The 14,298-nt window shown below is 45.1% G+C and overlaps 1 protein-coding gene across 16 annotated transcripts in view; it reads right to left on the bottom strand.

The window, feature by feature from the left end:
- Positions 1 to 236: 236 nt before the first annotated feature.
- Positions 237 to 14,298, bottom strand: part of PRKCE (protein kinase C epsilon) — a 539,251-nt gene continuing 525,189 nt past the window's right edge. For 15 of the 16 annotated variants that reach the window (XM_017947484.3, XM_017947485.3, XM_017947489.3 and 12 more), the window contains one exon: positions 237 to 3,504. In XM_017947484.3, coding sequence (XP_017802973.1) covers positions 3,358 to 3,504 — 147 coding nt within the window. In that variant the 3' untranslated portion in view covers positions 237 to 3,357. The remainder of the gene's footprint in view (positions 3,505 to 14,298) is intronic. The other variant, XM_009184138.4, reaches the window with a different exon arrangement.

Genomic DNA, 14,298 nt, shown 5'->3' with positions numbered 1-14,298 from the left:
GTCCAGTCGGCACAGGTCCCCTAATTCCTTCTGACAGCCCAGAAGCACAGAGGAAGGGGGAATGTGCAAATATGGTCATTTGCAGCTTTTGTGCATCTTCCAAGGAGAAAGGAAAGCTGAAACCACGTTTAGGTTTAGGAATTTTTGAATCTCTAATATATAAATGGCAAAAAGCTTCATTAGTGCCACTTTGCCACTCATAACGGAGATTAAAAATTCTTACTGGCACTGAGAAATAAGACTTAACGTCATTGTATTTATTAGGTTCTGAAACAATACACATTCACATCCTTTTGAATACAGTACATTTGGCACAATAATGTTTACAATGAAATAACACTAATGAATGGCAAGAGATTAAAATTACATCCAGAAAGGAAAAAATGTACAAATAAAGCATCACAATACAAAAAAAAATCCTAAAATTGAATACATTTTATAGTTAGCCAGAATTATTTTGCACATAATTTAAAAAGAGGTAATTTTTTAGCCTTCTTTTTTTAAAAAAAGCAAGAATAAGTTGTTTTTTCACCTTTGGAGGAAAAAAATTATGTTTCTACTTCACAAAGCCCATAATGAGAGAACACAGGAGAACAGCTATCCTTCATATATATTTTTTGGCTTTTTTTTTTTTTTTTTTTTTTGCACTCCCCCCCCTTTTTTTTTTCTTTAGAGAGAGAGAGAGAAAGAGAAAGGGGGTGGGACGGGAAAGATTAGAAAAAACTGGCAGAAGTGTCAACAGTGTGTCTATTTTCAAACTCTTGTAAAAATGAAAATGAAACAATGATTACTCAAGGAACACACAAGCCTTTTTCTATAGACCTTTGCTGGATTTAAATCTGCCTGTGTGAGAACGTCACCAGCCAGAGGCATCCCAGCCAGCCCAGCCTTGGGTGCTAAAAAGGGCCCTTTCTGGGACAGACTGACTGACTGCCTTCAGCTGCCAGGTGGAATGTATTATTTGACTTCCCAGCAAATTTGCCAGTTGTCCTGTAGGAAAGGCCCAGTCCCCACTGCCATGCAAACACCAGACCCTTGGACAAGGCCATCTGGCATTGCAGTTAGAGCTTGCTTGGTTGTCCAAAGTTTAAAATGGTGAAGAAAGCAGAAGAAAGAACAGTAGTTACACATGAGTATGATGGGCAGTATTATCATGTCTTCCTAAAAAATGAGATGATGCCACCGTAAAGATGTTTCTGTGCTTGTACTCAACTCCAGAAGATAGTCTCTCTCCAGAATGTCAAGTTACCGAAGATAAATTAAATTAATCTAATGTTCTTCATCATTCACTGGTATGCCAAACACATGAATTGATATATCATAATATTTAATATTTGCAATTATTATAAGAACAGATAATAATTACACCTGAGTTTTTAAAAAATAAAAACAAAAGAGAACTGAATGTCGTCATTAGTAACAAAGGCTATGACCAGCCAGATGCAAATATGGACACAGACTCTCTATGGGCTCAAGATAGTTATTGTCCAAGCTTTGAAACCACCATCAAAAACATTCCTTTCTCTCCCCCATCTCTATCAGGGTATAATAGAGCACAGGAGAACTGCATGTGAGCTTTAATATAGCTTAATACATGTTTACATCTTTTAAAATAAACCAAAATGAAATAAACAATACAAAGAATCCCCAACACACCCCCCCATCCCTCATAAAGGAACACACCTATGTCTCGGTAACTTGAACCAATACACTTACAGAGTATTGCACCTGGACATTATTATAATTATTCTTTCATAGACTAAAGTTTTATAATATGCCTGAACATGCAGCAGTTGATACCTCTATATTCAATGAATTAATTCCACAGGCCTTGCAGCAAACACTATATACAAAAATCTCAAATGTACAAAAGGCAAAAAGCTTCATTAGTGCCACTTTGCCACTCACAAGTATATATATTTAGGGGCAGCTGGGAAATCCACGTGCAATGGTTGGAATGGATTCCATTCCCTGCTAAATCAGTTCAGTAAATTAGGTAATCAAATGACCTCCAGGAAACATATACACAAAGCCACACAGAACCCTTGGAAATGAAAGAATAACACTGTTAGCGTATCTACAGGAGGTAATGTCACATCCCTTAAATAGTGTCCACATGAGTTGCCATTGCATGTCACACAGAAACAAAACTGAGTACATCTTGTGACACTGTCAGTTTTCAAACAAGTTGCCGTTCAGTCTCCAGATACCCTTTGTATAACCCATGTTTAGCCTCATTCTGCTTATTCCAAAAGCAGGTATTTCATACATAACTTTACATGTTTAATGTTTAAAAATCACAACACAGTAGTACTACCATTTTGTATAAGTGCGCTAAAATAACACACTGCTGCGGAAAATAAATAGTGTTTATGCTAGGAACTTAGGATGAAACTGGAAAGAGAATCTGGGAGCTGAGCTTTATTGGAACCCCAGGGTCCTGGCCTTTGTGTCCAGGTAGAACTTGAATGATGAGGAACGCTACTTGCTGCCTTTTCTCTCAATTCATACAGCCCTCATGTGTCACTCGGTCACTGACAGCATCCACCTTGGATGACCGGTTTCTCATTTTGTATTAGCCCTTTAATATCTACCTGTATTCAGACTGGAATTTATATCTTTTGGCCAATTAGAAAGTGAATTTGAAAATATATCTTTCAAATGTTAACAGAGTTCAAAACCCCGTTCCTTTTTCCACAAAGAGGATTTCTTCCACAAGACACAAACTTACATGACTTTGGCATGCTGAAAAGCTAAAACCAAAGCAGGCAAGAGTTAGCCATTCCAGAGCAAACCAACCCAGCTGGCCAATCCCTGCATCTCTGGTCTCCCTCCCTCAGAGGGCATGCCTTGAGGGCGCCCTCCCTTGTGCGTGCGGAGAAGCACCAGTCTCTTCTCCAGGACAGAAGGGCAGGGATGGCAAGCTGGGGCGCAGGAGGGAAAAGAAGCAAGAGGGGTCGGGATCTGTGTCCAACAGCAGAGCCAGCGTCTTCTTGTTTGCTTGCTTTTCTTTTTTCTTTTCTTTGCAGTAAAAGAACTGAAGTTGCTTCACTGCCAGGAGCCCCTGAGGAATGGAACCAGGCTTGCCAACGGTCCAAACACGGCAGTGTATACAGCTAACTGCTGACCCAATGAGTCTGTATTACTGGTGAGACAAGAACCGAGAGCGCCTTCTGGTCGCCAGGTGGGAGGGGGAGGAGGTGGCCTGGGGCAAGGGAATGCAATAAATAGACAGTGGACATGGGACTGGGGCTCCGAGGAGGAGAAGTAGTTCAAGACCTGCTGAGTCTCTGCAACACAGGAGTCTTCTCTGCACCCCTTCTTGCAGCATCGGCAAAGTCCAACTGCAGTGGGCTCTCAGGGCATCAGGTCTTCACCAAAGTAGGAGAAGCCTTTGAATTCCTCCTGGTTGATCTGCTTTACAATTGCTTCGTCCACAAGGGTGAGTACCGGCTCTTCCCGGGTAAAGTCTTGGTCAAAATTATTGACGTCTCTTTTGGTTTTCTGTGGGAAGAAAAGAGAAAGTGGTAAGTGGAGGCTGCCCTCCCTCCCGAGGGCCCCCCACGGGGAGTGGGCACCGCACTGACCAGCCTGTCACCAAAGCAGGCCTCTAGCTACCAACAGACAGCAGACACGGGGCTGTCCCGATGAGGTAACGATGGATGGCCCCAGGACCCGGAGGTGACAGAGGAGGAGAGGAAGAATGAGTCAAGGTGAGAAGGAAGAAGGGGTGAGAGGGTATGATGGAAAAGCAGGGAAGTGGGATTCCCACAGACGTGTGTGTGTGTGTGTGTGTGTGTGTGTGTGTGTGTGTGTGATGCAAACGTCCCATCTCACACCCTCTTCCAGCAACTGCTATAACCTTCTGGCTCCATTACAACCTCCCTCCTGAATCCCCTCCCAGAGGTCCTTCTTCCCCATAATCCGGCCATGTCTGCTCCAGGTAACATCCTCACTATAAGCCTGCCTCGATTTCCACTTATTCTCACCATGAACCCAACTGTGTGCTCCCATATTTTGTCAATTATTACACTCAGCACATTGACTTGCCATGATGTTTTTATGCTTTTGTCTAGACCAAGAGCTTCTTAAAGGCAGAGACCTTGTCTTGTTCAACCTTGGGTTCCCAGCAGTTCCCTAGCAGTAAGTGTCTATTGAATGAAGAGTGTAAACTCACCACTGACTCCGCAGCTCTGAAGGACCCATACCTCTGGGTTCAAGTTCCCAAAGTACAACTGTGAGCCTTATGGTTCTGGGGGGTGGGGTGGAAGGGAGCAATCAATCAATCCCAAATGAATCCTGGTTTTTGGAGAAAATCAGGAAGTATAAATAATGCTGTCTGCCTTTAGGGGCTTAGAGTTGAGTTTGAGGGGCCAGTAGTCCTGTGTAGAACACATCGCTTTAGTTAGAAAAATTTCCATGGAGAAGGCAGGGTTTGGACTAAAATTTGAGGAATGGGTGACAATTGTACTGGTAGAAATGGGAGGGAGGTACTTTGGCAGGGAGAAGGATGGAACAAAGGCAGGGAATAGGAAGACAAAGGATGCATACACAGGCCAATGGGTTCACCAAGCTGCAGGGGCAGAGTGCAGCGTGGGGATGGTGGGAGTTAGGGCTGGAGTCCAATGGCAGAGGCCTTCAATAGCGGGCACAGCAGCACAATGCCCAGAAGATTAAAGGCAAGGACTCCAGCAATACTTTTTTCAGATACTGATTAACTGGTATTACCCAGGATTAGTGACCTGGATGATGGAATAAATCTTGTGGAAAGATTCACATTATTAGTTGTAGGAGAAATAATATTAATATACACTATGCTCTGTGGAAACCAGTAACCTAAAGAAGTTAATAAGTAGTCCATGAAAAAAGGGGTTTTGACACAAAGCCATGTTTTCTACCCTGCTCTTGGAGATTTGCTATGCACATTGGCAAGTTAGTCTCCGAGAAATTCTGGAGTGAGGAAATCTGGTTTGCTTTGTTTGGGCCAGGCTTCCTCAAACTTGACCTAAAACTTTCTTTTTTTCCTAAATAGTTTATGAACACCTCTCCTGAGAGCAGGTTCTACAGAATGCAGTTTGGAGAATGTTGGTTTACAGTTTACAAAGCATCTTTGCATTTATTTGCTCATTTGATCCTCAGAACAGGCCGGTAACATCCTGATCCTACAGATGAGGAAACTGTGGCTCAGAGAGGTTTGGTGACTTTCCCAGGGTCACCGGACTGGTTAAGAACAGAGCCAGAACTCATGTCTGGGCTTCAGTGTGATGCCTTCCACAGTGGGTAAGGTCTGGAAATCTGGACACGGGAGAAATTGGATGATATAACAAGAGTCAAGTTCAACCAGGAGACATTTAGGTAACACCACTAGGCAAAATAAAGCCAGAAAGGCCTGCCAGTCGGCAAGCATGGTGGCAGACAGCTGTGAGTCCGGGAAGATAGGGGTAACACGGGCTGGTGAGCTGCGCAGGGGACTGTTTTCAAATGGCCCCAGGTTGAAATCAGAATCACAAACAGCACGGAGAAGGGACAAACTGATTTCTACCATCTTTTAGCACCACCAGTCCTGCCTGGTGTCTTCTTTCTGGGCTTGAGCTGCATAGGTCAGCAGGTCTCAGAGACCTTGGAAGGCGGAAGGAGAGGACACACAGAAAACCCAAGGGATTCCCAGAAACAGAACCTGCAGCTGATGGGCATCCATGCTGCCCCTGAGAAGGGAAAGCTGGGTGGTTTGGTCACCTCTGCCAGGAGGGCTGGCCCCCGGCAGGAGGACCATCTGTTCTCCCTCTCCAGTGTGTACAGAACAAGAGGAAAAGGAGGGCCCTGCTTGAGAGGGAAACAACAAAGACCATCCCAACAGTGACGCACATCGACGCGGGAGGGTGGCGCCTGGGCAAAGGGTGTGGGACACCTCTTCTGAAGATCTCTATGGAAGGGGGAGGGATTCACTGACTGGGGAGGATTGCACGCTATGGGCCCTCTGTGCCTGGTGAAGTGAGTCTAGAGGGAGGAGTGGGCTGGGCAGGCTGTGGCAACAATTGGGGAAGCACTGGGTATCATCCCAGAAGGCAAGCCAGGGGCATCCACGCTGGGGGGAGCTGGAGCCGAAGGGGACAATGGAGTAGTAGGGGTGGCAGTAGAGAGAAAAAGAGAGTCAAGGAATACAGCAAGAGGAATGTTCCATTTGTAACATCACCAAAGACGGGCCATGTCCAGGTCTACGGTAGACCGGTATAATCCAGGCAGAGGGCTGGCTGTATAAGGCGTGGAGGCAGGAGATGCCTTCACCATCTCTCCTAACTTGGCACTCACCACACTGAGGAGGCCCGCTCTTTTCAACTCATGCATGATATAGTGACTAGGATTCTCCAGGTTTCAGAATCACCCCCAGCTCCCTCCCAGCTGGCTGCTAATGAGAGGAACCTGTGTATGAAGGACTTCAGAAAATCTGTAAGCTGTCTGGCACTGGCTCTCCCTATTTACTTGATTGTGTTTCACCTGTTGGTCATTAGTGTCTGTTAATCATGGAAGCTGGTTTCATTTCTTGAGGTCAACTGAGCTTAATGGTAAAGCTAGATTCTACAGGAGGTCTGAATTTCACAACTTGCTGTTGTGAACCAGGGAACCAGGCTCAGTCAATACTGCTAGTGGTGTCATTCCCAGAGGACTTTAGCTTCATGGTGGTCTACCTTGGAGAGCCATTTAGCTCAGCTCTGCGATTCTTGAGGTTCCAGAATCATCTGTGGCATTCGAGAGAATATGCCATTCTTCATGATCGTTACAGACTTGGCTCACCCATCTCCTTACACTACTTGGCCCCTACCCTACTTTCCTTGGAGAGATTTTAGGTACATGTGAGTCACCCATTTCTAATTCAAATAACCATCCCCACTATGTGCAATCTCTAAGTGTTAACATTAGAGGCTTGGGAGTTTTCCAAAGCAAACGTCCCTGGGAAAACCCATCCCCTATTAATGGTATGTAGGTAGCACAGCATCCTCGAATTTGGAAAGAACTGCAGATTATATTCTTTACTCACCAATTTCATTCTTTGAAAAGCTGCTACCTCCCTCACAGAGCAGGCACAGGACTTGACTTAAAGGTTCTGAGGGGCAGGCTCTCAGAGACACTTGTTTATCGTGATCCTCAGTTATCCCTGCCTCCCCTAATGCCTAAATGTCAGGCTCCTGCCCCCCACTGCAGAGCCTGAGAGATGACAGTGGGACACAGGGAACAACATTCTAACTCTCCGGTCCCCTCCTAATCCCTGAAGCCTTTCCTACAACCTTCGGCCCACACTTAGGGAAGGCTGCATAGAGTAGGAGGAAGATCACTGGCTGAGCTCATCCTGGTGCCATCCCTTCCTGGTTATTGAAGCTGTGAAGTTAACCTCTTTAAGCCGTGATCTTTTCATCTGTCACATGGGGGTGGTAACAGGCACACTATAGGCTGCCTTGAGGACTGAGTGAGATGCGATGTTAGGTTCCTTCTGCAGAACCTGGCATACAGAGGGCACTCAATAAATGATAGCTCCCATCATGCCTTCAAATCTTAGCATTCGTGTGCCATGGGCATGCATCACGCACAGCTTGGTTGTTACCCAACACAGTGCATGGAATCTGCCCATCAATGAGTTTCCTGAAGGTAGGGGCTGAGTCTTACTTTCTTTCTGTGCCTCCAAATCCAGAACTAGGGCTGAGCCCAGGACTGCCTGAACATCCTAGTGCTTCCTCCAGCAATTGAGATGCTTCCATTGCATATCACTGCTTTTGGGGTAAAGTCCTGAGATCTTTCAATCACCTGCTTCTGAGGCCCTTCAGGAGCTTGTCCTTGCCACCTCCCCCAGCTTCATCTCCCTGGCACTGTCCAACTGTGGGGCTTCCTCCTGCTTTCTCCTGCCTCCAGCCTTGCACAGCTATCCCTCTACCTGGAATGCCCTCCCCCATCCCTGCCTTCTGCCCCACATCCATGCAATTTCCCCACCTCCATGTATGTGCCCTTCCTTCAGGAACTCTCCTTGTCCCTCCAAGGCTACTTGAACAAAGCTTCTTGTGGGTGCCCTCACCATCTCTCCTAACTTAGCACTCGCCACACTGAGGAGGCCTCCTCTTTTCAACTAATCTATGAGCTCCTTGCAGGCAGAGACTACGCTGAACTCACCATTCTATCCCCAGCCTAGCACAATGCCTGGCACATACTGCGTACTCAATAGATATCGGCTAGAAAAAATTAATAAATGCACCTCTCTTGCTGCTACTTTATCTAGAGCCAGTAACGTGATCTGGGTTCAGGAGCAGGGACTACTGTCCCGTCAGGGGGTGTTTTGATTTTGGGAAGTGGAGGCAGGGGGTGAAGAGGGGTATGGCTGTAGTCTGATTCATGAAGGGCCTGGAGCCAGACCATCACTAGCACCATGGGGCCTGCAAAGCAGGTAGGCTTAGGCCCAATTAATGAAATGTCTTCTCCCAGGACTTGGGGCACTAGAGTTCTCTAATTGCTGACTCAAGATAGAAACAGAAACAGGTTCGACCACGGTTTGGGAAAATTCCATCAAGACAGATATGTTTAGGGACTTGGTGGGTATGTCCCTGACCCCTGTGGTTGATGTTAGAGGAAAACAACATTCCGATTCCCTCTGGCATCGTTTCAGAAATAAGGTCTTGGATTTGAGAAATCTGGGACTGACTCTGGGGGAAGGGCACATTTTTGGTGTCTGTAGTCAGGGAGGGAGGTGGAACTGAACGAAATAAGAGTTTCAGGTCACTCCATATCCCTCTCAGAGACTGGGCCTGCCTTAGAGCTCAGGCAACTCTGAGGCCTAGAGGCTCAGCGGCTGTGGTGGTGGTGGGAGCCCAGGAAAGAGGTGGGCAGGCAGCGTCAATGCTTACTTCCTGTCTGGCCAGCACAATCTCTCACAGCCCTCACTGTGCTGAAGTCATAAACTCAAGCTTTCGGAGGAGCCAGCAGCGTCTGCTTCTGTCTTCATTTGATTCCCAGGAGATCAACAGATGACTTTGTTTTAAAGCACTGAGAAACCTCCCTGATCTTACAGGCTGGGGCACAGGGCTGGCTTTCATGTGGCCACCTTGTTGGTCCCTACCTTCCCCCTTAACTCTGCTTGGCGTGACAGCAACAGCACAAGTAGCCTCATGACCCCAAGCCAGAGGTCCTCTGCCTCATGGGGTGTGACCTGAACTGAGACATGCTGTCTCTACATGGTCTCCCAAATGCCAGCATCCTTCTAGGTCCAATGTGAGCCTCCTTCTTATAACTTCCCTAACTCCAGTCTCATTTCACCCTGCCCTCCTCCCAGCTTCTATAGCACTGTCTGGATCATGCATTTAGCCCCTTCTGCAAGGCAGGGCACACAGCAGACACTTAATGTTCACTGGCTGAAAATAATTTTAGTCACTATAACAGCCAAATCCCAAGTTCGTCCTAGCTTTGAAATGTCCATATTCTTATCTAAGCTCCACTTTTCTCCTTTAAATATTCTAAAAGAAAAAGAATTTAAATAATTAGAACACTTCCTCAACATCAACTAGATCCTCACATAGATGCATATATTCTTTATAGCCATACATTCGAATTAAAATAATATATGTGTATATGTTTATATACTCATACTGATGTGTGAAGTTAAATGAAATAAAGAAGGTATCACTGCATAGTGCCCTGCCTGGCAAAAATGAGAATCTCTTAACTCTCTAGTTAAAAATTTCTCTAAACATAATCATCTGTCATCCCTTCTTCCTCTTTATAATTTTGTTAGCCAAGAAATATTCATACTTTTGGATTTTCTTTATAGTAAACAGGTCAAAACATATAAAGGGGTCATCTGGCACTGGACTGCCCATGGAACTTTCTATCAGGAGTCCATGGCAGTTCTCTATTTTTTTTGAGACGGAGTGTTGCTCATGTTGCCCAGGCTGGAGTGCAATAGCACAATCTTGGCTCACTGCAACCTCTGCCTCCCAGGTTCAAGTGATTCTTCTGCCTCAGCCTCCCGAGTAGCTGGGATTACAGGCATGTGCCACCACACCTGGCTAACTTTTGTATTTTCAGTAGAGACGGGGTTTCTCGATGTTGGTCAGGCTGGTCTTGAACTCCTGACCTCAGGTGACCTGCCTGCCTTGGCCTCCCAAAGTGCTGGGATTACAGGCATGAGCCACCGTGCCCAGCCATTTTTTTTTTTTTTTTAATCCATCTCCTTCTTAGAAGCTGGTGGCCAGAGGTGAGTGCTAGGTTCCTGCCTCTGCGGTCTGAACAGTGCCAAGTGCAGTGGTGTTACTTTCTAGTAGGCGTGAACCCTTAAATTATATTAACGTTGTCTAAGACAGTATCAATGTTTTATCTTTTCTTAAATAGCTATGAGAAAACGTTGACACTATCTTAGTTGTATCAATCCAATTTTACCCCATTATGAGCTGAATTGTGTCTCCCCAAAAAGATATGTGAAGTCTTAACCCGCAGCACCACAGAACGTGGTCTTATTTGGAAATAAGTTCTTTGCAGATGTAATCAAATGAAGATGAGGTCATTAGAGTGGGCCCTGATCCAATATGACTGGTGTCCTTATAAGAGGGGAAATTGGACACAGAGACAGACATGCACAGAGGGAAGAGACATGGGGACACATGTGTGAAGACTGAAGCTGTGCCACACAAGCCAATGAACATGTGCGGCTACCAGAAGCTGAAAGAGGCAAGGAAAGATTCTTCTGTAGGTTTCAGAGGGAGCAAGACCCTGCCAACCCCTTGATTTCAGACTTCTAGCCTCAAACTGTGAGATCATAAATTTCTGTTGTTCTAAGCCACCCAGGTTTTGGTACTTTGTTACAGTAGCCCTGGGCAACTAATAAAACTCCAATCTTATTTTTCTGAAATTGATTAAAAAAAATTTTTTTTTAAGTATATAAAGTAGAGAGACGAAATCTCGCTGTGTTGCCCTGGCTGGGCTTAAATTACTGGGCTCAAGCGATCCTCCCACCACCGCCTTCCAAACTGCTGGGATTACAGGTGTGAGCCACCATACCCAGCTTGAAATTGGTTTTTAAAATCCAGACGTAATCCTTTACACTTAACCTTGATTTCTTCTTATTTTGGGACATATTTCTAGCCTGTCAAGATCACCATGATTCTGCAATTTACCTCTCTGAATCTCAGTGTATTTAGCTAGGAAGTAGAGATAACAGACATACCTAGCTTTCTGAGGGTTACAGGTAAAGTCCAGATAAACCTTAAAATACAATGCAAATGCCATTTTAAGTCTATCATTCATCTTATCTGCTATATCCTCCAGCTTTATGTCATCCTAAAATTTGATTGGCATGCCTCCAATCTATTGGGACACTTATGCAAATATTATTTAGCACAGGATCAGGACCAGAGCCATTTGACCTGGCCCCTGAAACAGCTCTCTTACAAAGGTGACATCAAGTCCCACCAGCACTCTTTGGGGTGTGATTGTGAAATTGATTGAGAAGCAACCAGCCATGGTCACTGTTTTCATTTTGCTCAGTTGCTTTGCTGGAATAAAGATACAAATGGCTGAGCATTTCTCTGCTGGAAATGAAGTTAATTGCTTCACGTGATTATTACTGCTCCCTAAATGTCCACAAACTATCTTCTCATTAAGAATTTCGAGAAACTTGCTTTAATAATATCAATTTCAAAGTGTCCTAAGTCCACATTTTCCCAGTTTCTGAATACTGGGAGACTGTTTGCTTTTCTCCTATCACTTGGTATCACTACTCTATCCCATCATTTCCAATTTACCAACCAGTAGGCAGAGCAGATTCTTCCGTAACCTGGAATATAATTCACCTGGACCTACACTGGAGTCACCCGGGGGAGCTTCAACCCACTGAGATGCTCGTCCCACTCTAGAGATTCTGTTTAATTGCTCTGGGATCTGGTCTGGGCATGGAATCATAGGGTTCCCCAGGGGAGCTTTATTAAATGTAATTTGCCTGTCTTGGGTTTCAGTTTTCCCTTTGTGGTTTTCACCCTTACCTTTGTACTTTGGAGCTATTTGTCTTTGGACAAAAGTTGGAGGCAAAATAACAGGTCTGCCTTTTGCCATTTTTTAACACAGTGGTTCTCAATCCTGGCTGTGCATAAAAGCCAAACACAGCTATTTAGACACCTGAGCATGGTCCTAGACCTGACGAATTGGAATCTCCAGACAGTGAGTTTTTAAAGCTCCATAAGTGATTCTGATGGGCAGCCTGGTGGAGTCCCTCCATATAAAGGCCATGGGTCTCTTTCTTTCTTCTTTTAACAATTTCAAAAGGCCTTTTTTGTTGTTGTTGTCCAAAGGCCTGCTTAGGAGCCTAAGACCATTCTAGATTTGGCCTCCTCCAACACATAGCAAGTTCCTGCTATATACTGGCATTCCTTCTCAGCTTCATGACTTCTTGGTCTATTTTATATTGGTCTTTATAAAATCGGGACATCTGAGAACTCTCGTGGAATCAGACTGGTTTCTTTAAATGCCGATCTGTGAGAGGAGGTAGCTTAGTGGCTTAGCCTTCATGCTCTGCAACCCAACTGCCTGAATTCTATGCCTGCCTCTCCAGGTACTAACTTTGTGGCCTCGGGCCAATTATGTAATCTCTGTGCCGCCATTTTCTCATCCATAAAATGGGGACATTAGTAGTCCTCCCCACATATTTGTTATAAGGATTAAATGAAAGAATACAATCAAGTGGTAAGAACAGTAGATGGCATCGAGTAAATTATTGGCATTGTTCCTTCCTCGATACATCTATAGATCACAACTGTATGGTTAGAACAAACAGAATTGTCTTTGGGATGATCCTGGAGAGAACTTTCTATTTGGTCTTAGTTCACGGAATAATCATTGTTTCACCTGGGCCACCTGTGTGCATTTTTCTCCCATGCACATGAAATCTAGAACCAATTAGTTTTCACTGGAGGCCAAGAGCCAACTATGTGACCCACCCAAAAGAACATTCCTGATTCCTTTTTGCCTTCCTGTGCTGTTTTCTCTTTCTTCCTTTCCACTGACATTACATTCATAGTAAACTTTATGTATACTGGTGGGCCATCTTTAAACTTTCTGGAATAAGATGAGAAAAACAAGGAAGGAATTTAGAAAAACAAGGAAGGAAGCAAATTTTAGCACTGCTGGCTAAAATTGCAGGCTGTAACACCATCTCTTGGCTGGGCGTAGTGGTTCATGCCTATAATCCCAGCACTTCTGGTGGACGAGGTAGGTAGATAGCTTGAGCCCAGGAATTTGACACCAGCCTGGGCCACATAGTGAGACCCTTCTTTACAAAAAAATACAAAAATTAGCCAGACATGGTGGCATGTGCCTGTAATCCCAGCTATTCAGGAGGCAGAGGTGTGAGGTTGGCTTGAGTCCAGGAGGTAGAGGTTGTAAGCCAGCCAAGATCGTATCACTGCACTCCAGCCTGGGTTTGACAGTGCCAGATCTTATCTCAAAAACATTAAAAAGCATCAGATCTCCTTTTCTTTCTAATGAGTGGGACATGTGTGTGTCTTTGGATGTCTGTGTGTGTTGTGTTGTGTGTGCACAAAGTCCAATGGCACGGGGGAGCCTGGGCGCCCCGGGAACTGAGGAGCCCAGCAAGCTGAGGGCTGCATGCCTCACCAGCTGTTGCCGCCTGTCGGGGACACAGACCCAGGGATCCCAGGTCTTTGGAGTTGCCACTAAATGCCCCAGTCTACATTTTCACTTACATCTCTTTTTAAATGTGGCCTACTAATTCGATTTTAAAAAGTTATCTCCTGGCTGAATGGGTCTCACAGTCCTCCAGTGTGTGACCTTTACATTGTTGAAAAGATTACTGCTTCCACCTTTTAAGGGAGAAGAAACTGAAGACCCACTTGCTTTTTAAGCACAAGGGCACAAATGGCAGTTAAAATGGGAAGCCACTTGGCCCGCCATTCCCCAGCCCAATGGAAAGGGTCTTGGCAGCTCGGTGGCCCCTGTAGCCGTAGGGACAAGTTGCCCAGGCCTCAGGCCGGGCCTCACAGGCCCCTTCCCCATAATCTGGTTGGCTTCCTCGCTAAACCACTTCTGAGGGAAAGTTGCTTCACTCCTTTGGAGGCAGTCAGACACACATATCTATTTGCTAAATGGACCAAATTCTCTCAGACTGCCAGGCATTCTGAACAATCAACGACAACTGAATTCTATCAGGTCCGCTATTTGATGGAATTCAACTATTTCCCCTCTCCAGTCTCATTATTGTTTGCTAAACTATAAAATTTTTTTTTTTTTTTTTACAAATTCCATTTGAGGAGTTCC

Source organism: Papio anubis, chromosome 14 (assembly GCF_008728515.1).
Source record: "Papio anubis isolate 15944 chromosome 14, Panubis1.0, whole genome shotgun sequence".
In the NCBI taxonomy this organism is placed as follows: domain Eukaryota; kingdom Metazoa; phylum Chordata; class Mammalia; order Primates; family Cercopithecidae; genus Papio; species Papio anubis.
This window is presented reverse-complemented; position numbering and strand designations above follow the sequence as displayed.